General features: G+C 52.3%; 1 protein-coding gene across 5 annotated transcripts in view; it reads right to left on the bottom strand.

The window, feature by feature from the left end:
* Positions 1 to 27,816, bottom strand: part of GSN (gelsolin) — a 56,680-nt gene that overhangs the window by 17,802 nt on the left and 11,062 nt on the right. Inside the window, exons 2-5 of one of the 5 annotated variants that reach the window (XM_027105002.1) lie at positions 26,844 to 26,932; positions 8,007 to 8,211; positions 6,897 to 7,051; positions 1,331 to 1,492 (exon numbers count right to left, since the gene is read on the bottom strand). In XM_027105002.1, coding sequence (XP_026960803.1) covers positions 1,331 to 1,492; positions 6,897 to 7,051; positions 8,007 to 8,202 — 513 coding nt within the window. In that variant the 5' untranslated portion in view covers positions 8,203 to 8,211; positions 26,844 to 26,932. Of the gene's footprint in view, positions 1 to 1,330; positions 1,493 to 6,896; positions 7,052 to 8,006; positions 8,212 to 9,585; positions 9,625 to 9,661; positions 9,685 to 9,708; positions 9,843 to 26,708; positions 26,732 to 26,843; positions 26,933 to 27,816 lie in introns of those variants that run through there. The other 4 variants (XM_027105004.1, XM_027104999.1, XM_027105003.1 and 1 more) reach the window with 4 other exon arrangements.

The following is a 27,816-nucleotide window of genomic DNA, read 5'->3' on the forward strand; positions in this document are numbered from 1 at the left end:
TGGATCAATGAACTGTGGCATATCTGCCCAATCAGTTCTTATATAACAAGGAGAAGGAACAATTTACAACTAAAGGCAACAATACGGATGGATCTCAGAAAGAAAATGTTGGGCAAAAGAAGTCAGAGATCAAAAGCAAAGATTCCACGTACATGAAGTTCAGAAACAGGTGGAACCAGTCTATGCTGTTGGTTGAGAGAGTCTGGGAGGACGGTTATCCTTGGGGGTGAAAGGATGAGAAGAGGACAGACGGGGAATTCCCTGGTGGTCCAGTGGCTGGGACTCTGTGGGGCCCACTGCAGGGGGCACGGGTTCCATCCCTGGTCAGGGAACTAAGATCCTACAAGCCACGCGGCCAAAAAAAAAAAAAAAAAAAAAATCTAAGAAGAGGACAGATGGGGCCTTCTGGGGGCTGGTGATGTTCTGTTTCTTGATCTGGGTGTTAATTACACGGGTGTGTTCACTCTGAAATCTATAGAGATGCACACTCAGGATTCACACACTCTTCTGTGTACCTGCTACACTTTAATAACCGCTTACACTCAGTGTGTGCCTCCGTTTGCATGGACCTTACACCACGTGTATATATGAGGTTGGGTGTAGAACATCCGGCCATGTCCTTCTGCAGGTACGAGTATATGTGGATTTGAGAAGAATGTGTACAAAGCATCAGTCAGTAAGGTGGGCCTGGGTAAGTGCAGCCCACACACGTTGCCACATACAAGTGGGCATGTGCAACTACACGGATGACGTGCACATTGTGGGTCCCTGAACAACATGCCCAAGTCTCCATGTGTAGGCACTCATCGTGATGCCATGCCCACGCCTGCTGGGCAAGAGCTTATAGTTTTTTTTTTTAATTGAGATATAGTTGACTTACAGTGCTACATAAGTTTCACGTGTACAACATAGTGATTCACAATTTTTAAAGACTATACACCATTTGTCGTTGTTATAAAATATTGGCTATATTCCAAAAGCCTATAGTTGCTGCACATGCGCGCCATGTATTTGCAAGTGAATGACTACGTGTAAAAAGGTACACAAGATGTGCACGTGAACATGCCAGGGAGTCTGTACGTCAACTGAAGCCAGAGTGCGCTGTGCGTGAGGTCTGTGTGCGGGCATATGATGAGTCTGAGTCTGCACGCCAGGCACGTCTGCACCTAAATCTCTGCAGGTATGTCTGACTGCTACACAGAGCATGTGTGTGCATGGGGGCTGCTGTCTCTGTGGCTTGCCCTACTTGTTCACGTGGATGCGTCCCCCTCCCCAGAGTCAGGCCTGGAGCACCTCAGTGGCCCCTGGGAAAGGGGAGGGCACAACTTACATTGCCCAGGTCCAGGATGAAGCAGTCGCCATTGTTGAAGCTCTCCCAGGACACAGGCACCTCGGTGCCGCGGGGCACACGCCGCCCTTTGACCTGGAAGAGTCTCTGCACCACCACCTCATTGGGTACCACGTGCTTGAATCCTGATGCCACGCCTCCTTTCTGTTGGGTCAAGGAGACAGCGTTAGTCCCCGGGAGAGCGTCTGGGGAAGGGATAGGGATGAGTTGAAGGAAATTCTGGCCTATGCACCACTGGACTTCTAGCAGATTCCCTACCCACTGCACATTGCTGCCACCCCTTTGAATCTCGTACTCCACTAACAAAGACCACTGGGCCCACTTTCCTGGATCAAAAAGCTTCAAACATTCCTTTCTCAAAAGCTGCATTTTCTAAGGGATGTTCTAAGGAACTCTAATCCCCCAAATAGTCTGCAAGGAAAGGATTCCATGATCAAATAAGCACAAGGAATGCTCCTTACTTGCTCCCTGACTGTTACATAATGTACATCCACATAATAAAGGCTCTGGGAAGTCCTCTGGTAAATAAACCTGCTTGCCTTTTGTTTTAGAGAATATTTCCCTGCCTTATTGAATCAAGAACTGCTTTTCTCCTCCTCATCCTGCCTGTAGCTCGAGTGTTCTGCAAAACCCACTTTCAGAAGCACTCACCCGAAGCTTTCCCATCCTTCAAGGCTCTCTCGGTCTCCAGCCGAGACCATTCCCCTCCCTCCTCTGATGCTGCTGCAGCAAGTCCCACCCAGCTGTGCCTTCAGAGGCAGCTGTGGGTAAACGACAGAGCACTGACCTCAGGTTCAAGTCCCTGCCCTGCCACTACAGTGCTGGGTGACTTTGGGTAAGTCTCTTTCCCTCTCTGAGCCTCAGGCCTCTCCCTTTTGAAATGGTGACAAAAGCCCCTGCTGTGCCACCTTCTGCAGTCATCACCAAGTTCCAGGGAACTTCAGGAAGGATTCCTGGCAGCGGTCAAAACTGCCCTTGGCTCAGTAGAAAGCCAAATAAAGTGGGCTGGGCGTCCTCATTAACAGTTCCCAGCCCCAGGTGCTCATCGACCCCAAGCCCCAGGGATGTCAAGTCAGAGCTGCGAAGGTCCTTATGAGCTTCCCGTTTTATGCATGAGGAAACTGAAGCCCAGAGAAGTGAAGTGACTTACTCAAGGGCACTCAAAAAGCACGCGGCAAAGCTAAGGAGTAAAACCTTGCCTCCTGTTCCCAATCTGGCACTCACCTCCCTGCTCCACACGTCAAGGGCCACTAAGGCCAGAAATGTGGCCATCCCCTCCAGGCCCCTTGCTGACACCTCAGTTTGCAGAGCAAAGCCAAGTCTGACTTGCCGCACAGAGTCCATGAGGGCAAGGGACAAAGGGAGTGAGTATAATTGGGTTCCTATTACGTCTACACGCAGTAAGCAATATAGAAGTGGTTGTGAAATGATAATGCCCACTCTGCCGGGCATTCTGTATGTGCCATCTATGAGGGAGGCCTCATCATCCCCAACTTACAGATGAGAAATGCAGACGCCAGAAGTGAAGAGACTTGCCTAAGATCTCAAAGCTAGTAAATGGTGGAGCTAGGATGCAAACCCAGGTGTAACTAAATTTGTAAGGGCCACATTTTCCCCCAACATCAGGTTTTCTTAGAGCAAAGGTCACTAGGGTCACCCAGGATGGGATGCAGGAACAAACCACTGTTCAGAGCAAGGTTCTTCAAGTTGAAATGTTTTCCCTGTTGTGAGTGGAGCGCCCTCTGGTGTCCTTTCTTAGTACTAGCATGAGGCCTTTCAAGAGCATCCCCTCGGGCCCAGCAGGGTGGCCAAGATATTCGCAGAGCCTTTCTTTCCACCTGGCTTCAGGGACCCTCCTGCTGGGGAGCAGGTAAGGAAAGGCAGCTGGGGAAGAAGATGCAATGCCCCGTGCTCACCTGGTAATGACCGCAGAGGCTGCCACTTACTAGGCCTGTGACAGAGGCTGAGGCACCTGCTTTATGGCCATGCGGTGTGGTCCCCACAAGCCCCTGAGGTAGCAACTCTCATTACCCCACTTCACAGGCATGGAAACTGAGGTGAAAAGAGGTTCAGCCCCGTGCCCAGGGTCCCAGATAATTGGTGTAAGTTTTACCCCCAAGTTTGCCCTTCTAGGGACCAGCCTTGCCCAAGTCTGCCAGCCCAGGAACTCCTGAGTGTCTGTGGGCACCACTGACCCTGGAACCTCATTCATCTGGAGGTACAGAGACCGTGGATCTGAAAAGCTTTTCCAAAAGGTGCTGAACGGACACATGGACCATTTTCATGGATTCCTCAGAGAGGAAGAAATGGGGAAATGAGGGAAGAGAAAGACCCTTAAATTGGAGAAATACATCTCTAAAATATTTTACTTGTACAAGTGTGCCTTTTATTTTTTATCAAAAAAATAGAAACTTTCTTTTAAAAAAGGAAAAGTGTTGTTCAATGTCATAAATCTTGGTTCCAATAAATTCTCTGTATATGAATTTATAAATTAAAAGAATACTTGATTTCTAATGAGTATGGACAGGCATTTCCTGATTAATTAACTCCTCTAATCTTCCTGATCTGGGAAATTAGACTTAGAAAGATTAGTTAGCAAAAAAATAAAAGTAAGCTCTTAGGAGACATTAGTGGATCTCCAAGTATAAGGGGCAGGACTTTTTGGAAAGTTTTACTATTTTTCACTATTTTTACTTTAATCTTTAGGATTGATTGTTGCTTTCTATGGTCTAATCATTAGGTGGGCAGAGATTGGCATCAAATTATTTAAACAAAATTTAATAGGATATTGTTTTAAAAGCCACTTTCCAAATTAAAGTGATGATATATCTATATATACATATATATGTATAGATTCTATATCTATACATAATATACACATCTATACGTTCATATAGGGACTTCCCTGGCAGTCCGGTGGTTAAGACCCTGCACTTCCACTGCAGGGGGCATGGGTTCGATCCCTGGTCATGGGGAAGGTTCCACATGCCGCGCGGTGCGGCTAAAAAAATAAATAAATAACATATATGTTCATGTATATATAGAGAAAAATTATGTACCATTTGGTGTATATCTTCACGAGTAGAATCATGGGGAACTTTTACTTCCTAGAAGCCATATTTCTACGCTTGACATTTTACAGTAAGCTTGTATCACACTTGCAGTCTGAAGAAGGATAAAAGCTATAAAGATCTACATTTTAAAATATGTTATAAAACAAAGAAAAACCTACTGATCGGGGCTGGTCCCCTCCACCCTCTAAACTCAGGGTTCCTCATCTAAGAAACAGGAGGGAGGACAGGAAGGGTTCAAGTGATTCTGTGAGTTCCCATTGCGTTCGGGAGCTTCTAGGACTCAGGCCACCCCAGACTCTGCTTGAACCAAGGTTTTCAAATAATGCAGCCCCGTGGGGTCTCTAGGGTTCTGTCTGGGAGTCAGGAGGAGGAGGAGGGATCAAATGCAATGACTTGAAGGATGTGGAGGTCACAGAACCGGACAGCACAGGCCCCGTGAAAGCCCTTTCCAGCGGCTCTCGTCCCCTCCCTGCCCCTTCTCACACCCCGAGGACGGAACTGGCTCCAGGAGCAGGCTTTCACAGAAACAAGTCTTGCGTAACAAGCTCTGCTCCTTGGAGATCTATAATTGATGAGGGCGCCAGGCCGAGAACCTTGAACTGGGCCTGCCAAGTGCAGGGGCGGCGGGAGGACTTGCAGAAGGTGGAAAACAGGACTGGCTTTGGACCTCACGTTTCCACCGAAAGCCAGGGCCTCTCAGGACTGAAGTCCCAAATCCAGGCTTGGGCTGGGAACGCATCCCCTGGAACATTCCTCAGAGTATGGTCCAAGAACATCTTGGAAAAATCACCGGAGGGTGAAGGAGGCTTGCTAAACATGCAGATTCCTAGGCTCCATCTGAGCTAAGATCAGAGACCAGGGAGTCTTCAAATGTCCACTCTGAACTCGTTCTGTGCGAGGCCCTTCACACCTGGGTTTAAATCCCAGCTCTGTCACTTACCAGCTCTGTAAGCTGCTTAACTTGTCCACAAGTTAAGTCACTGCTGTCCAGACAGCAACAACAAAAAGCAGGCGCTGTTGCTCAAGGGGCTTGATAACTATTTGCTGAATGAATGACAAATATGTGAGAGCGCCCACCTGGAGGCACAAGCAGGGAGAGGGGTGGCCTTGGGACCTGAACCAACCTCTCTGACTCCTGATCGAGTGTCCTTTCCGCTTTCTGCTCCAGGAGCTGCAAAAAGCCCTGGTCCTTCTCCAAGTCCAGGGACTGGGTCCCAAGCTTCTCACCCCTCCCTCCGTCGGTACCAGGGCCCCAGAAGAGGCTGTAGAAAGAAGGTAGAACTGGACAGCTCCGCAGGAGGCACTGTGGGCGTGGATGTGACTGACAGGGGTGCTGGTAGCCTCCAGGGACTCCAACCCTGCTCCACCCAGCGCAGGGCTGAGGCCCTGTTCCCACAACACACCCTGCCCTCTGCTATCTCAGTCTCATGAGAGCTTTTCCATCACCTAATCCCTGATGTGTCAGCTGAGCAGACAGCGTGGCCACCCTGCTAACACAGACAACCCAGAGGCCCAGAGATGGATGATGACTTCTCTAAGGTCACACAGCACATCAGCAGCATAGATGGGGCTTAATACCTATCCTAGAACCCTGCTCATGAGAAGCAGGTTGGTGTAGTGGGAAAAAGCTGGGAGTCAGGAGATCTGGGTTCTGGTCCTGGCTCTGGGACTGACTGGCTGTGTGACCCTGGACCAGTTGCTTAACCTCTCTATGCCTCAGTTGCCCCTCCCTCTCTTAAAATAAGAGATTTGAACTCTGACATTAAGACCATCAAAGCTTATGATCCCCTCCTTATCCTGACCAAAGAGAACCCCAGCTTCGTAAAACTACAGCTTTCCAGGAGCCCTTCCAAGGTGCCAAGCTCTGTGCAAGGCATTTCCCAGCTATGCCTTCACCAAATCCTCTCCCCAGGCCCAAAGGGCAGGTACAACTGGTTCTCATGTAACAGAAGAGGAAAGGGAGGCTCAGGGAGGCCAAGTGGTTTCCCAGACGTCATACACAATACACGGCACAGCCTCTTGGGGCTTCCAGCTTGGTTTTGCTCAGCCCTACCTGGCTTGGGGCTGGGGCTCAGACGCTTCAGAGTTCAAGTTCAAGGGGGATTCTAACAAGCAGAAGGAGAAATGTGATCAAATGTGTTTCAAATACCTAACATAGGCCCCTCTGTTGGCAGGCTCAAGCCCCGGGAAAGCAAGGTTCCCACCCATGGCCCACCCCTTACAGCTGGGGCTAGGAAGACCACCCTGTGAAGTGATGGAAAATTTTCTTCTCTCAATTTAATAAGAAACCAGAGGCTCAGAGAGAGAGAGTGATTTGTCCAAGGTCGCGCAGCTAGGAAGGGCCCAGAGCTAACCAACTCCAAAGGCTGAGCTCTGACCCATCTGCCCACATCACCAAACAAGACTGAAAGATGATGGATGGACCTGAGTGAGCCCTGCCATTGGTGCATCTGTCCCTGCTGCCCGGCACCCACCTTGTACTTGAGGCCATGCTTGAAGTAACCAAGGAAGGTGGCAGACTCGAAGCCCTGGACCTCACGGTGCTGCACAGCCCGACCGTTCAGGTAGTCATCCAGCTGCACGGTGAAGATAGCAGCTGCCCCGCTCTCATCCTGGCTGCATTCATTGCCTGGGGGACATCAGAGCAGCATGAGCCGGGCTTCTGTAAAGTGGCCCCAGCCTCCCACGGAGGAGGAGTCTGGAGCCCCCAGCAGTGCCCTGGCCTGGCTGTAGAAGCTGGGCAAGCCCCTGCCTCCTATGAGCTTCGGTTAATCTATCTGTATAATGGGGGAGGTGGGAGGCTGACTCCAGGTCTCTAGGAGTCCTCACAGCTCTGACGCTTCCCCCTGCACTCACTCTCAACCTTCCTGAGCACGAAGTCAGGCTAGGGAGCATCAGAAAACCAAGGCACAGGGCTTCCCTGGTGGCGCAGTGGTTGGGAGTCCGCCTGCCGATGCAGGGGACACGGGTTCGTGCCCCGGTCTGGGAGGATCCCACATGCCGCGGAGCGGCTGGGCCCGTGAGCCATGGCCACTGAGCCTGCGTGTCCGGAGCCTGTGCTCCGCAACGGGAGAGGCCACAGCAGTGAGAGGCCCGCGTACCACAAAACAAAACAAAACAAAACAAAACGACAACAACAAAAAAACAGAAAACCAAGGCACAGTGAGGGGGCAGGACTCACAGAGTCACACAGCAGAGCTGCGGCAGGGCTCCAGGCTCCGACTCTGAAGGGCAAACTGGAGTGTGACTGGAGCTCTGCAGGGGGTCCAGGGTCCCCAAATCACCTCCAGTCTGTGTGCCATAGTGGCTTGTTTAACCCTCACAACAGTCCTATGAGGTAGTCTAGTGCAATCATCAGGTCCACTTTACAGAGACACTGAATATCTTGCCAAAGGGCAGAGCCGGGGTCTGAACTCGGGCAGGTGGGCTCTAGAGTCTTGGGAACATGTAACCAAGGGTCTGGCACACACTTGATGCTCAATAGTCACTTAATTCCCGTGGGCACTTCCTGGCGACCATGCCTCAAAGGTCTGTGCTTTACAGCAGAGGGGCTGGGATGGGGGCTCGGGCGGGGCCAGCCTCACCCAGCCAGTAGTGGAGGTCGTACTGCAGGTTCCCACTCCTCAGCTTCACCGTCTTCAGGATGACATAGGCATCGCCTGTGAAGAAGTCTCCATAGAGTTTGCGGGGCACGGGAACCAGGTCGAACTTCTCTACACGCCAGATCTGCAGGCCGGGCTCCTTCCCTGCCTTGAGGAACTCGGGGTGTTCCACCACCATGCTGCTGGGCTGCAAGAGACGGGGAGGAGCCTGAGTGAGGGCAGGAGCCTCGGCAGGGAGAGACCCCACCCCGGGGCACGAGGGAGGGTGGTTTCCAGCACCAAGAGCATCTCACTTGAGCCGCTGACTCTCCCCACCCCGTTCTATGACCCCTGCTCGACGAGTGAGCAAACAGGGCAGAGTTTAGGCTCCAAACCCTGTCTGTGGCCAGCATCTGTCTCCCCTCCTCAGCTCCCTGGTGATGGGGGGACAGAAGGCTCTCTCTCCCTTCTCTCTTCCTTTCTTAGTGCCAATTAGATGCAACAGTCGAGGTGCAGAGAGGTGAAGACGGGGACCCCCAGCTAGGAAATGACAGAGCAGGAATTGGCCCATGCTCTAAGAGCACGAGTTTTGGGACCGTGGGGAGACCCCTCAGATGGCAATGGTAAATCTGGGGGTCGCCAGGGGCTCAGCTTGTTCCCTTCCAGTATCCTCAGTGGTCCTCAGAACTAGAAGGGTCCTCAGAGAGTTCATTATCCAACTCCACCCTGCAGACAGGAAAATTGAGGCCCCAAGAGGGGAAGGGGACTAGCCTAAGGTCACACAGCCTGTCTGCTTTTGCTCTTTGGAAGTGGGAAGATTTCCCATGCCCCAACCATGTCCATGTCCACACCTCCAAGAAGGGCCTAGATGACTGAGCCCAAGTGGCCTCCTGCGCTGTCTGCCTCCTCCCTCCTGCCCCCCAAACCCCACCCCCCCAAATTCCATTTCTTGGAAAAGGCGAGAGGACGCAGCCGGGGTCTGCAGGAGCCTGTTGGAGATGAGGTGGTCAAGGATGGGGGAAGGCCATCAGGCATGCACTGGGGCTAGACATGGAGCAGAGTGGGATGGTTAGCTTGGAGTCAGAGGGTGGAAATCAGCAGGCGCAGGTCACCTCGGGCCGGATCTGGTGGAAGAAGTCAAAAAAACAGATGGGAGAACTCAGGCAGAGGGACGGAGAACACAATAGGACAGCAGGAGTGAGGAGAAACCAGACAGGGCAGAGGAGGTAACAGAGGGGCGAGAATAAATAACAGGAAGGATGGTAAGCAGGCGGAGGTGAGATCATACAGGGAAGAGGGGGAAAATATTGAAGAGGCAGAGAGAAATTAGATGAGAAAGAGGAATCTGAAATGGAAGAAGAAATCAGAAGAGGGAAGGAGAGAAATGAGGCAGAGGGAAGGAGAAATCAGGCAAGGAAGAGGAGAAATCTAGGGGCAGAGATGGGTACGAAATCAGAAGGTAGCACCGAGGGAAAAAGAAATCCGGCCAAGGTGAGGTTAGCCTCTAGGGAGGGAAACAGCCAGGGCCCTGAGGCTCCCACCCCCATCCACCGGAGCCCCGGAAGCAGCAAGAGATACTTACAAAGCAACAAAACAGTTTTTCCATTCTAGACCTGAAATACTCCCCTTTTCCTAGCGCTGTATCTGCAAGAACTTACAATAGAGAGTTACTCCGGGAGCCCCCCGGGGCCCCCCGGGCACTCACCCGCGCCTGGGTCACCCCCCGCGACGCGGTGGCGGCGCGGGCCGGCGGCGACAGCGCGCACAGCGCCAGGACCAGCGCGTCCAGTAGCGCGGAGCGGTGCGGAGCCATGGCAGCGACGGCGGCAGAAGACCTGGGCGGCAGCCTCTGCCTCCCCAGTCGCAGACCTTAAGTAGCCGCCCGCCCATCCCGCCCAAGCTGGGGACCGCCCCGTAGGGAGGGCGTGCGGCAGGGCTGGGCCCCCGCGGGCCTGGGAAGGGCGGGGATCTGGCCTGGATTTTAGAGACCTCGGGGTTCCCACCCGGACAGATCCAACTGGGCGTGGCCACCCCTTCACCCCAGGTCAGGGGTGGAGACCAAGCAGCAGGCGCTAACTCAGTGCACACTAAATGGGCACACGTAAGAATGGCAGGGAGTTCACCCATCTTAGCCTCCTGTGTGGTCCATGCAAGAACCCTCCCCTCTCCACCCCTAACGTCTCCAGCAACAAATCCCCTGAACTAATATTTATTGAAGGTTTTCCACTTCATGTGAAAACTGACACATCCCAACATCCTTTACAGACTGGGTACCATCGACAGCCCCATTTTAAAGAGGGGAAAACTGAGTGCAGAAAGGTCAAGCAATTTGCACACTACTAGGAAATGAAAGCCAACATTTCACTCCAGGTGCTCTGAGTGGACGACCCACTTAGGCAGCATGTGGCTGTCACCAGCTGAGGACACAGTCCGGGGGGCTGACCTTCACTGGACCCTTGAACAAGCCAGACAGAGAAAGGCAGGCAGATCTCTCAACTTCTTGGATTGCAGGTTCTGTTTTACTCAAGACTGCCCGTCTTTCCTTCCTTTTAAAAAAGTTTTTATTTTGTAAAAGGTTGTTTTGATAAAAACTTAAAGTCACGTTATTTATGCAAAGTTTTGCCTCTCAACCCCACTTACACCTTGGGGCAACCAACCACTTCTATCTTCCTCCTTCAGCTGATTTCAGTGTTTGGCTTCATGTCTTAAATAACAAGCCCTTGTTGTTTGGGTTTTTTTCTTTTTTTGGGGGGGGGTGTTAGTTTTGGTTTTGTTCTTGTTTTTTTCAGTTTTAGGTCCTATTGGCTCTCCCTGGGGAAGTCAAGGATTCAAGCCTCTTGCCCTTCTCCCAGGCTCCCTTCCCATCTCTCACTCTCCCACTGGAGGCTTACAGTCAGTCACTGGGTTAGAAGTGCTATTCGAATTCACCCAGGCCTGCTTCCCACCTTCTCCAGCCCCTCTCTTCTCCCTCTCACTACTCTGCCGGGCCCAGCTTCTCTATTTCCAAGTTCCCTTTGCATCCCAAATCTCCTCCTTTCCCAATAACAGGGAATGCAATGACAGGGAAGAGAATGCAGAAGCTGGAGACCTGGGTTTGATTCCCACGTCCACTGTGTGTAAGTTACTTTCTTCTTCTCTGCCTCAGTCTTCTCATCTAGTAAATGGGTATAAAGTGGTTGCTGAGAATTAAACCAGTCTCTCTGTGTGAAAATGGCCTGGTCTGACAATTAGTAAATGGGAGTTCCCATCCCCCTTCCCCACGAGCTTTAGTCATCCGCACCAGCTCCTCCTGGAGCCCAGTTTCTATCTAATCAGGCTGAAGTTTGCCTTCCATCACACACAACTTCCTCCCATTTAAGATGGACTGTGGGTCAGATACAGGGCTAAATGAACACACACACGGAGAAGACAAATCAGACTGCAGGGATTATAAGAAAGCTTCATGGACAAAGGGACTTGTGACCTGGGCCTTGAAGGACAGGGAGGAGGGAGGTTGAGAAGAAGAGGCATTCTGAGGAGGGAACAGCATGGGCAAAGGGCAAATGCAGGCCACATGCAGTGACTAAGGAGGGGTCCTGTCTCAAACACAGGAGCAAGAAGAGATGAGGCTGGAGAGGGTGGCGGGGGTCACAGGGGCCTGTGTGTCACACTGAAGAGTCTGAATTTTATCCCAGTGTCTGTGGGGAACCACAGAGAGATGCCCGAGTTCTTGAAGCCCTATGTCTAGTCCTGGGCCTGTAGAGCCTGCAGTGAATCAGCTCTGGCCTAAATTCAGAGAGCTCTTCCCTCTCCTTAGGCATTTCGAGGGTTATAAAAACCCCACAGTTCTCATATGCTCTTGATGGAAGTATAAACCAGTCTCCCCTCTCTAGAGAGCAATTTATGACCACAAATTCGAAACACATATTGCAACAACAGTGCCATTTCCTTCAGTATCACTTGCAGAGGAACGTGGAAATATACATGCAAGGATGTTCACTGAAGCATTGTTTGAAGAAAACTGGAAAGGACCCAAGTGTCCCGGTTAAACAAATTATGGAGCCGCCATACAACAGACCACTCTGCAGCTGTGAAAAAAGAATAAGCTAGTGCGGACCGTCCCTGGCACATAGTAGGTGCTCAATAAGCACGGAGAGAGCTCCAAGTGCAAAAAGCGAATTGTACAATGACTATAATGTGACTCCTCTCCTCTGTTTTCTGAGGGTGTCTGTTTTTGTATACATCCTTAAAAAAATCAAGGAGGGTAAACAGCAAACCGTCAAGCCAGTTTGTTTGAAAGGGATGAGAGGTTGGGGTTAAGCACCCACATCGCTGCCATTGGCACAAGGGAACATCTTAGGGTGATGAAAACATTCTAACTCTGGATTATGGTGATGATTACACAACTGAAAAATGTACTAAAAATCACAGTCCCGTCTGCTTACCATGGGTGAATTGTTCTGGTATCTAAATTATACCTCAATATATTTGTGTGAAAAATTTTTTTAATGTGCTCTAGGGATTGAAACTATTTACAAGTATTTATCCAATGAAGTTTTTTTTGTTTTTTTGGGTGTTTTTTTTTTTTTTATAAAAGACTGATCTACGGGGACTTCCTCAGTAGTCCAGTGGTTAAGACTCTGCGCTTCCACTGCAGGGGGCACGGATTCCATCCCTGGTCGGGGAACCAAGATCCTGTATGCCACGTGGCATGGCCGAGAAAAAAAAAAAAGGACTGATGTAGAAATAATACCTTTAAAATAGAGAATGATACCTGCTCATTAGACAATTTGGAAAATCCAAACAAGCAGGAGGAAGAAATTTCCTTGTCATCCCTGTCCCCCGAATGACCCTGAGTCGGCATCTGGCCCAGCTGAGCCGTCCTTTCTGCTCAGTTGGTGATTAACAGAGGGCTGTTGTGGCTTGGCCTTGGTGCCAGGGGTCACTGACACTAGCCCAGGGTCACTGGCCCCTGGTTAATGATCACAAAGGCCCTGCAGCTTTGCCTGTCACATAGCTCTGGAGCCTGGGTCCTCAGCACTAGAGACCTGGTGAACAGGCCCTGGCTCCTGCCCTCGGGGAGCCCATGGCCTAGAAACTCTCACTACAGGGCAGTGATGTGTGCAGACTGTGATGGGGACATGGTCTTATGCTGCTCCCTGCCTGGAAGAGGATGAGTTCAGGGCGAGGGTGGGGGCAGGGGCCAGTGGGGGGACTTAAATGCAAAAGAAAAACTTCTAGGTAGAAAGGAAGAGTCCCCACCCAGTGCTAGGCTTCCCTCTGCCACTGACTTCCTGGGGGACTTTGGGCAAATCACTGTCCCTATCTGGGCCTCAAGGTCCAGATACCCAAAAGATGGGGTAGGCCCTGATGCTCTGACTCTAAGCCTCATTCCTAGCCCAGCATTCCCAGATACTGGCTCTACAACCATATCCAGAACCGACACGTCTCTAAGCCTCAGGGTTTCCATCTGTAAAATGGGAGCACTGGTCCAGGTTGCCTCTACAGGTCCTTCTGAATGAGACGGTGCAGGGCCCCTGAACTACACAAGGGGGCACGGCGGTCACCGATGGCAGCATGCCACCTCACCTCTGGATCCAGACATCTCTGGGAGAAGAGAGGGAGGAAGGGATGGGCGGTGTCTGATTCTGAGTCTCCTCACAGCAACCAGGGGAAAGAGGTATTAAATTTCTCATTTTATAGACCAGGAAACGGAGATTCAGGGAGTTTCAGTCACTTGATTGGGGTCATTCAGCTAGAAAGAGGCACTGCTGAGATTCAGACACAAGGCTGGCTGGCTCCAGTGCCCAAGCTCTATCTGGGGATCAAGCAGGGCCTCGCAGCACCATCCCACCTGGGCAGGAAGGGAGAAACAGTACCGTTTACAGGTAAAGGGTTGCAGGCGCGGACTCAGTCAAGCCCGAGCCAAGCCTGGCAGCCCGAACTCCGTGGGGTGGCCGTCCCTACCACGCGTCCCAGGCTGAAGAGGTTGCAGCCCTCCAGCCCTGCACCTGCACCTGTGAGCACCCAGGACAGAGGCTTGTCCTAGGAAGGTCCCCAGGCTGCAGCCACTGGGTGGAAGATGGACTGTGGTACCTACACTCTGTGCCACTCATGGGCACACAGGTCAGGCACGGTCTCCTGTACTTGAGAGGCAGCCCGGCTCTGCCACCACTCGCTACGTGAGTACACCCTAGTCCCTGCCCTTCTCTGGACCTCAGAGATCCCCTTGACCTCTGATCTTGGGTGTTCCAGGCTCCCGCCTAGTGCTACACACAGTAGGTGGCTTTCAGCATCAGCCCACATCTCTCCCCTGTAGTTGGATCCAGGACCCCCACCACCAGCTCTGGCCCTGCTCCTCTGTGACCTTAGGCTAGCCTCCGTGTCTCCCTGGACCTCCCAAGGCAGCTACCAGAGATGGGAGCAGGCAGCCTCACCCTCCGCCCCCGGCCTCGATGTACAAAAGGCCTTGGCTGGCCCTGGAAGACACCACCCTGTTCTTTTTTCTTCACCCCAAACACTGTTGTTCTTGATTCCCAGGCAGCTGGCTACTCATGGAAAGTCTTCTCTCAGAGCTTGCTTGCTTTCTGGGTCACTGCTGGGCTCTGGGTCCTCCTGGGAATACCCACCCCTCTGGTTTTGCTAAATGGGACAACAGGCAGTAAACAGAGAAGGCAGTTATAAAACCCAGTGAAAGCAGACAGGGCCTCTGTGAGGTCTGGGGAGCCCTGGGGACTTGAAAGAACACGTTTTAGAATCTGGGAGACTCAGCTCCTGTGATCAGGGCCTCAGTTTCCTTATCTATAAAATGGGGAGAATGATACCCAGCTCACAGAGCAGTGAGGAGGCCCAGGGCCCGACACACAGTAGAAGCTTCCCAAAAGTTAGTGCCCATTTTTTGAACTGCTTTCTTTGCACAGAGGCCTCTGTTCAGCATGTGCCACGTGAGAGCAGCGTGGTGGTGCTGGAGGAAGGTTACAGACTTCACAGGAGATTCTTGAGTTCAGGTCTGGGCTGTGGAACCTGGAGCAAGTTGCTTTCCCTCTCTGAGCGTTGGGTCACTCATCTGTAAAAAGGGATAGTAGTGCCCAGTTGCAGGACAGTTGGGAGCTCAGCAGTGAGACTGTTGGAGTGCATTGCACAGAGTAGGACTTATCTGTAGCAACGCTCACTAGTCCATCCTCTCTTTGTAGACTATGACACCAAGAACAAGAGTGTAACTTCTGAGAATCACATAGCAAGTACCTGGCAGAGCAGACCTAGAACCCAGGTCTCCATTCCTGGGCCAGAGGTAAGGCCTGAGCCCGTGACATGACAAGGCGCCCTGTAAGGGCCAGCTGGACCTCTGCCCTGGCCCAGTCTACCCTGGGTGTGGACAGCTGGCGGGGAGATGGCCAGTGGGACTCCAAGAGGCTGACTATCCCTGGGACCAAAGCCACTGGCTCTTCCCCAGCTTCGGAGGCAACCCCACCTAGTGCTGAGAGCCAGGGCAGGACATTCAGAGGGGAACTAACCCCACCACTTCCTGAGCCTGTGCCCTGGAAGCAGCCAGATCTGGCCGTGGGTGTGAGTCCGTGCCCTCCGTGCCAGGGTCCACTTTGAAGTCGGTGTCCCCTTCTCTGGGGAGGCAGTGGCCCTGGGAGGCTTGGCAGGCCAGCAGCTGGAGCTGCAAACAGCTGTATCGTAGCCCCTCTGGCACCCCACAGCCCACCGATAGGGGAGTCCAGGCACAAACACTATCAGCAGCAGGACAGTGAGGCCCAACTACGGGCACTGCGGTGCAGGACCAGTAGAAGATGGGAACACAGTCTCCACCCGCCAGCCTCCTGGGGCAGCAGGGCCTACGGGGCCCAAACCAGAGCCAGAAGCAACAAAGGCCACAGGAGGCAGCTCCCTGCTCCACAGAGGAAAGGCTTTCCAACAGAGAGAAAAACAATGTGCATGATTGTGGAAAGAGCTCCCAACAGGAAAAGCTGTGTATAAATCCCGACCTACCACTTCTAGCTCTGTGGCTTCTGCTCTCTGAGCCTCAGTTTCCTCTTCTGTAAAATGGGGATTAGAATTGCTTCTTCCCAGAGTTGCTGTGAGAATGTCGTAAGGTAAAAATACGTTTGGGGCTTAGCACAGTGCTTGGCCTAGCGTATGCACATATAGAGGAAGCTGTGGTGGTTGTTTGCTGGGGGCTAGGAAGCGTCTCTCTCTCTCTCTCTCTCTCTCTCTCTCTCTCTCTCTGACACTCAAGTTCCTTATGTATAAAATCAGGGTTAAAATGTTTTTCTCAAAGGTGAGTGGAGAGCACTGAATGAGACCATAAATGTGGAAGATCCTAGGACCATGCCTGGCATAAGACAGTTCAAAAATGCCGGTTTCCTTCCCCCTCTTCCAGAGAGATAATGAGTGGCCCAGTGGTGACCCAGTCAAGGGGACTCAGATGATGAGCAAACCAGCCCATTTCTAAGGACACTTCAGGCCCTGGGACTTTAAGATTCTGAAAGAAACAGCAAAAGGCAAACAATGTTTGAGCATCTGGTCAAGGTCCCCCACTGTCTGTCTGGGGATCAAGTTCATCCTTCAGCAGGACCCAGCTCCCTAGGCCAATAATCACCATGATGGGAGCAATAATGACAGGACCTCAGAAGACGGTGACATATCCCTCCTGCTGCAGGCTCCAAGTGAAGCCTTTCTCTGTCCCCAAGCTTTGCACAGCCAGTGACAGCCAAGACCTCCTGTAAACAGGAGCCCATCTTCTGGGTGTCAGTTTGTACCTTGCAGGCAGAACTTCCAAGAAACACAAAGGGGGCAGGTTCAGGACAGAGGAGAGAGTCCAGAATCCAGGAGCAGAATCCAGGAGCGGAGCTTAGGTGAGCTCGGGATACCAAGAATGCCCAGTAGGGTGAGGGGTGCACAACCTTCCATCCAGGGGAAGACAAGACAATATCCAGGCTGAGTTTGGACAGAGCCCAAATCCCTACCTCGGCGGGGGGGGGGGGGGGGGGGGGGGGGGGGGTGGGGTGGGTACTTGGGCCAATGGCCCTTCTGCAGTGTTTCAATTTCCTCCTCTATAAAATGCGGTGATGAGTCCTACCCTGGGGGTCATCTGGGAGGAGGGTTGAAGGAGCTCCCAGCACTGTGCTTATTAGCACACAGCAAGCGCTCAATAACTGTAACACCCAAAGACAAGCGCCCGGCATGTGTCCAGGACCCGGAAACGAACAGCCCACTGGCCCCCATACCCACCCTTGACTTCTATCTCTGCACCCTTGCATCCAAAGCAGGGTAGGACTGGAGGGTCCCAGCCAAGGCCCAGAGACCTGGAGGGATGGCTGGTGCCAAGGATAGGAAGGCTTCTTAGGAGGGGGCCTCAATCCAGCACTTCAAGAGTCCCCCTTGCCTCCCACCCCATCCACAAACCTCGTTATGATGCCCTCCCCTCTCCTCTGGTCTCCTCCCACCCCAAGGCACAAGGGCTCTGGAGTCACTGCCCGATCCCAGCCCTGTCTCACCCTGCAAGTGACTCAACCTCTCTGAACCTGTGTCCCTGGGTATAGAAAAGCCAGACTATCTCACAGGCTTGCTGGAACTTGACACTAGTAAAAATCAGTTATGGAAAAACTCCAAATGCTATAGCATGATTAGAAATTCTCTGCAATTTATCTCAAACTTTTAAGTACAATAGAACTACCAGAGATTCAAAGATATTTTTTATCCTTACTAATCGCTTTAATTTTAATAAGGCTTTTTAAAACGTACTTTCCCCTCTTAAACACAAACAGAGGTATAGTACTGGAACCCTTTTGTTCCTTTCCCAGCTCAGTGAATAATCGTAACCAGCTGGAAGAAATGAATGAGATCCAGTCCACAAAGCACAGTGCCTAGCACATGACAGGGCTCCGGAACGGGTGCTGTCTCCTTTCCCCAGATGTTCTCCCAGCCTCACCTCCATCCAGGCACCTGCCCAATGACCCGCATCATCAAGCCCTCTGAGGGCTTCCAGAACCCTCTGGGACACTCCAGAGTCATCCCACCAGGCCATACACAAGGGCTGAGGCCAGAGCAGAGACGCTCAACCCCACATACTCCCCATTTACACTCACTTCCCTCTCCCGCCTCCCAGACACTGTCCTGGTTCAGGGTTCCCACCTCTTCTCTGGAACCACTGCACCAGCTTCCTCAGTGCCTTTGACTCTCCCTTTATCCACAGGGATCCCATCATTCCCTGCTCAAGACCCTTCCACGGACCCTGGTGCAAACTGAAAGAAGTCAGGACTCCTCAGCTTGGGTTTTAAGGCCCTCTGGGATCTGGTACCTACACGCTCTTGCAGCCTCATCACCCACTGACAACCCCCTCCACCTTCCCCCCGACACCCTCTGCGACACCTCTTGCCTCTATACTTCCTGCCTCCCGGAGAGCTGCGGTGGGTGGTGGGGGGGCGTCTAGCCTCAGCTGTGGCTCTGACTGCATGACCTCAGGCAAGCTCTTTGCCTCTCTGAGCTTCAGTCTCCTCATCAGGCTATTGGAGGCCTTGTGCAGATGAGACAAGGTAAGGGAGTGAGCGTCAGGTGCCAGGAGGGCTTGGGCAATGCTAGCGCGGGAGCCACAGCCTCCCCGCTGCACCTGCACCTCCGTTTCCCCCACTCTGACAGCAGCTGGTAGGGATGGGCTCCTCTGCCCCAGCAGCCGTAGGGGCTCTCTCTCCCTTAAGCCCCGCAACTAAGACGCGCTCACAGCCGCAGTGGCAGCCAGGGAGGGAAGCAGGAGGGAGGACGGCTTAGAGGAAAATTACCCGGCTCCGGCCCAGCCAACAGGGGCTCACAGCTGCTTCTGACAGAGGGGACTTGGGGGCCTGGCAGGCTCTTCCTGAGCCATGAACTTGGCCCCAAGCCTTGACCCCTGTCTGAGCTGGTGGGGGGATACTCTGAGCTCCAGTCCTCTGGGACACTCCCACTCTTTGGCATCCAAAGAGGCAGAGAGGAGGAGACAAACCAGACAGGCCTTTGTGAGAGGAGAAAATTGGCTCCTGCTGCCACGTGCTGGGGCCCCAGGCACTGACATGAAAAAAGGACCCTCTGTGCGCCGTTGCCGTACATCAAACCCTATACCCTGGGGACCTTGTTCCTGCGTCATATACTTTGAACCACGCCCAGCGTCCCATACACCGTGTTCTCTGTGTCCCATACCAGACCCTGTGTTCCTCATACCTTGTCCTGCCTGTGTACCCTGGTGCACAGTCCACGTGCTGCGTCCCATGTCACTTACACCTTGGATCACACACCATGCACCATGTCACTTCTGCTGTGTGATGTACTCTGTATAGACGGTCCCTGACTTGTGATGGTCCAACTTAGGATTTGGGGACTTTACGACTGTGCAAAAGCAATACACATTCCCTAGAAACCTGGTAGGGGGACTAAGATCCCACATGCCTCGTGGCCAAAAAACCAAAACATAAAACAGAAGCAATATTGTAACAAATTCAATAAAGACTTAAAAAAAAAAAGGTGCTTTCAATTTTGAATTTTGATCTTTCCTGGGCTAGCGATATGCTGTACTATTCTCTGTTGTGATGCTGGGCTGCGGCCGCTCCCAGACAGCCACGCGATCACCAGAGGAAACAACCGGTACACTCATAACGATTCTGCACCCAGACAACCATTCTGTTTTTTCACCGTCAGGACAGTATTCAACAAATTACATGAGATGATCAACACTTTATTATAAAGTAGGCTTTGTGTTAGATTTTGCCCAAGTGTAGGCTAATGTAAGTGTTCTGAGCACATTTAAGGTAGGCTAGGCTAAGCTATGACATGTGAAGGCAAGGTAGGTTAGGTGTATTAAATGCATTTTGACTTAAGATATTTTCAACTTATTGGGACGTAACCCCATTTTAAGTTAAGGAAGATCTGTGCTATCTATCATCTTTTGAATCCCACGTCCACTGTCGCAGGCCCTGTCCCTTGGAAGGGTATGCCATAAACCTTGCCCTGGGTTCACACACTGTGTCCCTTGCTCCATGATTCCCATCTGTTGTGTGAAGGTCAAGGAGGACAGGCTCTGGGACAGACTCCTAGTACTATCAACCGTTACCTACACGACCTTGCAAAAGTTACTCCCCTTCTCAGTGCCTCAGTTTCTTTGGCTATAAAATGGAAATGATATTGACGTTTACCTAAGAAGTCTTGTCGTGGGGATTGAAGGAGATATAGCAATTACAGGGCTTAGCCCAGTGCCTGACACACAGTGAGTCTATCAGATGTTTGCTGTATTGTTACAACTGTGCCCACGTATCTGTACCACATCCTGTGTGCTGCCTACCAGGCTCGCTTGACCCCAGCCCCTACTGTGCATCAGACACTCTATCACGTTAGTCCAATTCAACCAAAGAGCTACAAGGAGGCTATGCCTCCTCCCCTACGGGAGAGAAATCCAAGGCTCAGGGAGGGGCGATAACCTGCAGGAGGTCACAGAGCCAGAAAGGGTGAAGCTGGGAGTTGCACACGGGTCTGGGCATCCAGAGGGACAGAAAGTAGATTAGTGGTGGGCTAGGAGGTGGGTGTGCAGAGTGCTGGCCAGCAGGCACAGGCACCTTTTAGGGGTGATGAGGGGTGATAAAAATGTTCTCAAACTGGATTGTGGTGACACTGGCATCCCTCATGTAATTTACTAAAAATTACTGAATTAATTAAAACCAGTGAATTATATGTATGTAAATTATATGTAAACTTACTCCAGCAATTTACATAAGTTATACTGCAATAAAGCTGGTTTTGGTTTTGGTTTTTTAAAGCCCATGCGCTTCCCGGGCACGATTCCGCCAAGGCATTCGGCAAGAAAAGTGCTCTCCGTGAGTTCGTGCTGACGGTCAAGCAGAGGCTGAGCAGCCCCTCTGAGGCCCAGGGGAAAGCAGCCATGAGCCACATGGTTCCCAAACACCTCTACAGACCAGGTGTGCAGCAGAGTTACCTGGGGAGCTCCTGAAAACCCCACGCCCAGCGTCTGTCTATAGCTCGGGGTGGGGCCTGGGAACCTGGGGTGATGAGGCTCAACCTGGACTGGGAAACGCTCATCAAAGCCCAACATCTCCTCTCGCACTTGGGGAAACTGAGGCCAGGCAGCACTGGGGACTTGCCAGATCTAGTCCATCAAGCAGTGGGAGGGCCTGGGCTGGAATTGGGGCCGCTTCCTGGTTCCTTCTCTCCTTCCCTCCTCCTCCCACCCCACTCCTCCCTGGCCCTCAGCCTCCTGGTGACTCAGGGCTCTGAGTCATCCAGGGGCACCGGAGAGGAAACTTCTTAGGAAAAACAATCCCCAAACAAATCTTCCCCTGATCTGGGAACAGAATAGGCCCAGGGGGTTAAAAGAGGAAGGGGAGGAGAATACAGGATGGAGTTGGAAGCTGGGACCCCAAGACTTGGTCTTTCCGCTCCACCACTGAGCCCTAGAGAAGGCGCTTCCCTGCTCCGACCTCAGTTTCCCCTGAGTAAATAACACCTGCTCCTGCACATAGAAGCTCAACGTGGGCCAGGCAACATGATAAGTCCTTCTCAGCTTTGTCTTGCTGACAATGCTTCCCCAAAACTCATGGCTAGCATCATACCCATTTTACAGATGGGGAAACTGAGACCCAGAAAGGTTCAGCCCAAAGTTACACAGTTAGGAAGTACAGAGCAGAGTCCAAATCCAGGGCTATCTGACTCCAAAGTGCTACTCTCACTCCTTTTAAAAATATCTACCGCGTAGCGTGCCATGCTGATCTTGTCTCATAAACCGCGTAAGGTCAATGGCCCACTAGGGGCTCAACCACACATGATTTTCTCCTTTCTTCCCTGTGTCAGGTCCTGCCTCAGGACTCCCCGGCCCAGTGGGGCACACACATGAACTTGGGTATTCACCCAAATGGCTCTAGGCAGCAGGAACACAAGGCAGGAAGCGCCCAGGGCCTGCTGAACCACAAAGGAGCATTCGAGCAGGGTCTTGAAGGATGAATGGAGGTTTGTCTTTGGGGAACAGGGAACCAGCACGCCAGGCGGAGGGAACAGCAAAAGCAAACGCTCGGAGGTGTGCCCCCACTGGAAAATGCAAACACTGGCGAGGCATGCCTGGGGTTAAGACCTGGTGGGTAAACACTGGAGCAGCCTGACTGCTAGGGGTCCTGGCCTGGTCTGAGGCAGTGGAGGATTTTTTAAGCCCGGAGAGAATAGGCTCGGAGCTGGTTTCATCTCTGCAGAGGGCCTGGCTGGCGGATGAACTGGGAGTCAGGGCTGGGACTTCCCCTGAGGCCTCCCCGGAGCTCCTCTTCCAAGCAGGCCTTGGGGACGACCCTAGATCCCTTGCTACTCACCCATGGGTCAGCGTCGCCCCTGAGGGCCTCTTCCTCCACCATAGCTGGGCTGGGCAGAGGACAGGCGGGCCTCTCCTAACCACATCAATCTAATCACATCGGCCTATAAATAGGGCCCTGCGGCTTAGTCTGAAATAGCTGTGCCAGGCCCAACTCCACAGGCACACAGTTCCAGAAATGCTCCTTCGCCTTGACGCAGTTAAAACCCAAAACTTCCTCAGGACACGACTGCTCATGCTCTAATTCGCTTTCTTAAACACGAGGCAGTGGGCTGGGGGAAGAGCCCACCCACCTACTGCAGGCTACTGGAAATGGGCCTTGTGGCTACTCCTCTGCTTTCCGCTCTCTGGGGACGCTGAGCAAGTCACTACCTCTCTCTGGGCCTCAGTCTCCCCAAATGTAAACTGGGAGGTTGCACTTGATATCCTTGGGGCCCTTCTAGCCAGGATGCTCCCCAGAATTGTCTAGGGGACATTGTTACCCCTTTCCCAGTCTACTTGGGAACTTTGAAATTGTCAGTACTTTTTTTTTTTAAATGTTGAGCCTTCTTTTAATTAATTTATTTTTTAATGTTTGGCTGTGTTGGGTCTTTGTTTCTGTGCAAGGGCTTTTTCTAGTTGTGGCAAGCGGGGGCCACTCTTCATCGTGGTGCGCGGGCCTCTCACTGTCGCGGCCTCTCTTGTTGCGGAGCGCAGGCTCCAGACACGCAGGCTCAGTAGTTGTGGCTCACGGGCCTAGATGCTCCGCGGCATGTGGGATCTTCCCAGACCAGGGCTCGAACCCGTGTCCCCTGCATTAGCAGGCAGATTCTCAACCACTGCGCCACCAGGGAAGTCCCGTCAGTATTTTAAAAATTAGAATTGCAATAAATACTTGAGACAGGCCCAAGCCATGCCACTGAAGGACTGGGTGACCTTGGAGGAGTCACTATCCCTCTCTGGGCCCCAGATTCCTCAGTCATAAGATGAAGGTGCTGGTAGATTGATGCCTGAGGTCTATGACTTTTTTTTAATTAAAAATTTTTTTTGTTTGTTTAGTATTTATGAGAACCATGATAGGCCAGTCTTGTGCTGAGTGCTGGTGCTAAAAGACAGCTAAGACCTGGTCCAGCTCTCGGAGCCCAGCCCTGTGCCACACCCCAGTGGGGGAAGTGTAAAGGCATCTCCAAACCACTCGGCATCCCACTATAGGCTCCCTTCAGGGCTTCTGGGGACACCTTGTTTCCAGTTCACATTACAGATTTATGGCCACAGAGGAGGACTCCCAAAGGGGCAGATCATGCCAAAGACTGGGCCATTACCAACCAACAGGGAAATAAAGATAACCAAGCCACCACTAGGTACCAGGCATATGCTTAGGACTTTACTTCCCCATCATTAATCCTCAACAGCCCTAATATCACCCCCATTTCACAGATGAGGAAACTGAGGCTGAAAGGGGTTAAAGGACATGTCAAGGGGCACATAGCAAGTCAGAGCCAGAGTGATGCTCAGACCTGCTTGCCTCTGGAGCCCAGGGTGTAACCAAACCCCAGCGAAACACCTCAGGAGGGCCAACCAATGGGGGAATGACCCAACAGGACACAGAACAGAAAGAGGCACAGAGCATTTTACTGTGTGTGTGTAGGTGGGTGGGACTGACAAGGCTTCACCCAGTGATACTCATTCTCTCCAACCAGTTCACAGTGTTGCCTCTTTGATCCGCCCTCCCCTCTGCCTCCCACCAACAGCTGATTGTTCTCAAATCCCATTGCTCAAGCCACCCCTCAGCTCAAGACCTGCCACGGCTCCCTGACACCCAGAGGATCAGGACCCTGCGTTCAAAGCCTCTCCCACGCGCGCTCTCCCAGTCTCCCCACCTCAACCCCACCCTCCTGCTTTAGCCACTCTGCTCACTAGTCCCCAAGCACAGAGGTTCCAGCAGGGGGCCAAGCCTTTGCACGGGCACCTCCCTTGCCTGGAATGCCCATCCTCTCAGCCTCATGCCTGACTCAGGGGGAAGCCCTCTGTGGCTCCCAGGGCCCCAGGCATCAGCCACCGCAAGTCTGGATCTCCCAGGGCAGGACAGGGTCTGATTCACCTCCTCTCCCCAGTGCAGAAGTTCAGCAATGAAAAAAATGCAAGGAACCCAGAGAACACTACCCAGTACACATTTCAGGGCTGCCCAACACCAAGCCTTCTACTGAGGAACAGCGTCAGGATGCCACAGTGTGGAAGAGCCAGAAATTACAGCCTCGGGGTTCATCAGGGTGGGGCTTGTGACTCTCTTTCAAGGGTTCTAATAATGAAATCGGGGCAAACCTCTCCCCTACTTTAAAACTTCCAGTGGTTCCCCAGGGGTCTAGGAAAAAGTCCAAACCCTAACCAAGGTCCCCAAGGGCCCACACGACCAAGGTGCTGCCTGGTCTCCAGGCCCTTCTCTCGTCGTGCTCCCTTCTTTGAGTTCCTCAAGGCCACACTCATGCTGTTCCCTCTGCCTGGGGCTCTGTCCCTACCCACTCAGCCACCTTCTACTTCTTCTTCAGGTCTGAGGGTTTTCAGGAAGGCCTCCCTCATCTGTCCAGACAAGATCCCATCACACCCACCCAATCCCATATGCTCCCATAACGCTGGTCCTTTCCTTCATAGCTGAGGAAAGAATGAATTTGTTATGTGTAGAACAATGTATGTAAGACCCAAGACGGTAAGACCATGAGGGTTGGAAAAATCTCGTTCGTTGCTGATTTGCCATCACCCAGTCCAGGGCCCAAATATCTGTCAGGTGAATGCAGGCATGAATGAATGAACGAATGAATGAACTACGTTACTATAGTATCGTATATATAGTAACTATGTTATTATACATGTAACTCGAGAAAGAAGTAGTCAGAATCCTGCTGAATGTTTGAGGGAAAAAACCAGGGCCCTGATTAGGAAGGTCAGAGAAGTAGGAGATAAAGTGAACGGTGCAGCCCACCAGAAGCAAAAAGAAGAGAGAGCTTCCAGAAGGAGGAGGTACCCGAGGCTCCAGAGAGGTAGGACATGGAGAGCGGAGGAAACACCACTGGATTTTGACAAGGAGGAGGTCACCGGCGGGGTCCCATCAGAGGTGGGCGTGAGGTAGGGTACAGCACAGGGATGGAGGAGGGAAGGGGTGAACATGTAAAGCCCTCAGCTGACAGGTACTCACTCGGTGGCTGCTCACTTCTGCAGAAGTGGGAAAGCAGAAGATGGTTCCTGTGGCATTGTCGCCAAAAGCATTAACACAGCATAACTCTTTCTGGTGACGGATCACTCTGAGGCACTTCGGCTCTGGGAGTTGTCGGGGCTCGGTCTCAAAATCAGGAGCATCAGAACCAAAACGGCCCCCATCCCTCCTATCTGGGCAGCTTCAGGGCTGCCCCTTTATCTAGAACCCTCGGGATACGGCTACAATTGGACAAGTCCCCCTCTCAGGACCCAGCAGGCCTTGTAGGAATCCCCAGCTTTGAGGACACAACATTCTGGAGACCATCGGAAGACCCTTTCATCTAAGCTTGGGGAAAGAGGAACAGCTCCAGCTGCAGTTGGCTTGTCGTGTCACCACCACCCCCCCCCCCAAACCCCCCGAAGCCAGCTGGGCTGCAAGGATGAGTAAGCCCTGAGGCATTCAGCCCCTTCTCCTTTTGGCAGCTAAGGGTGATGTCATGACCTGGAGGGGTGTTTTCCAGGCTCTCCGCACGGTTGCTATCACAAACTCACTTCTTTCTGTTCCGACACTGGAAGCTGGGTTACTCCCCTAGGGCTGATACTTCCCCTTTCCACAGCTCACAAAGCCCTTCAGCATCTATGAGCTTGTGCAGTACTCACGACAACCTTGTTAGGTGAGTGGGGGAGACCAATGCACCCATTTTATAGGCAGCGAAACCGAGACCCGAGCTGGCACCTGAACCAGGTCTCCTGCTTCCAGCCGAGGACTCTGCACTCCACCCCCTGCCTCTCAGCCTCCTTCAGCGGGTCACCTGTGAACCTGATAGTCAGGCGGGCCCCGCCCTGCCGGCCATCCCAGGTGGGTATGACTCATCCACTTTCCCCATGACTCACACTTCTCACTCCTCCTATGGTCAACAAGCCTGGAGCCTCCTTGGCAGCCGTACCCCAGCTTTTCTCACCTCTCCAAAGAATTCCTACACCTCCTCCTCACGGGAGTCCACCCTCTTACAGAAGCGCTAACAGAGGCCTTGAGAGGGAAAGCGCTTTCCCACAGTCACCCAGCACGCAAGCAGCACAGCCAGGCTCGGGGTCCAGGAGCCCTGGCACCCAGCCCAGTTCTTGCCTCTTCCCCACGGGATCACCCTTGTCTGGCCTCCCTCTCAAGGGACCGTGAGGGGTAAATGAAGTAATGAGCAGAAGCATTCGCTGAGCCTTACTAGAAAAACCTCGGCGACTGCCTTTGAATCCACTTGTGGCGACCAGCAGCTGCTTCCACAGTCCCCTCCAGACTCCCCTGGGCAGCCAGGGCTAGGTTTAGAAGGACGCCAGGGTGTCTGCACTGCTCTACCTACCTTGCAGGCTGCTGGGTGAAGACGGTTGCTCCTGTTGGGAGGTGTCAGGACCAAGGCGGAAGCACGGTACAGGACGTTATCAGCACCACCTGTAAAGAAAGGGCCAAGACTCCCAGGGTCAGGGGCTCAAGGTCATCTGGTCAAAGCCCCATTTGATACTTCCACTCGTCCCCAATCCCCACCCCCCCTCCACACCAAGGTCACATAGCCCCTACTTGCACACCTCCAGCCACGGGGCACTCACTTCCTGCCAAGGCTGCAAGACCTTCTGTTGGACAGTCTGGCTGGTTAAAAGGCTTGTCACAAGGATGTGCTAAGATCTCTCTTCCCATGCCTCATACACACTAGTCCTAACTCTACCCTCTGGGGTCACCCAGAACAGGTCTGCCACCCTGCTTCCCAATGTCTCCATAGAGACTTGAAGACAATGACCCTGGGCCCCTCAAGTCTTCTGCAAGTTGTACACCCCCCTTCCTCCAGCTCTTCCTGAGATCAAGGTGTCTGGTTCCCTCCCCCTGCTTCCCTGATCTACTTCAAATGAACCCGGTCCCTACTGACAGCACAAGGCTCAGAATTCAACATTTAGCCGAGCTCTATCCAGGGCGGGGCAAGCAGAATTCTCACCTCCGTCATTCTAGATATCATGCCTCTATTAATCCAGCCTAAAGTCCCACGAGCATTGAAGGTAACCTCATTGCATGACTGAATTTAGCTTATGGTCAACTTCAGAGCTGTGGTTCAAGATCCTGGAGTTAGACAAAAATGGCCCCTCATTTAACTAATATGTAACTTAACCAAGTTCCTTCATCTTTCTGAGTCTCCGTTTTCTTCTCTGTAAAAGAGGGATTATGTTAGAACCTATCCCATAGGCTCATTATGAGGATTAAATGAGATAAAATATGTCTAGGGTTTTGAACAGCATATGTGCTTACTCTGATTATTAATCTCTAAGCCTTTTTCTAACAATTATATC

The sequence above is a fragment of the Aethalodelphis obliquidens genome, unplaced genomic scaffold, assembly GCF_003676395.1.
Source record: "Aethalodelphis obliquidens isolate GAN/ISIS:26980383/991018 unplaced genomic scaffold, ASM367639v1 scaffold7, whole genome shotgun sequence".
Classification (NCBI taxonomy): Eukaryota; Metazoa; Chordata; class Mammalia; order Artiodactyla; family Delphinidae; genus Aethalodelphis; species Aethalodelphis obliquidens.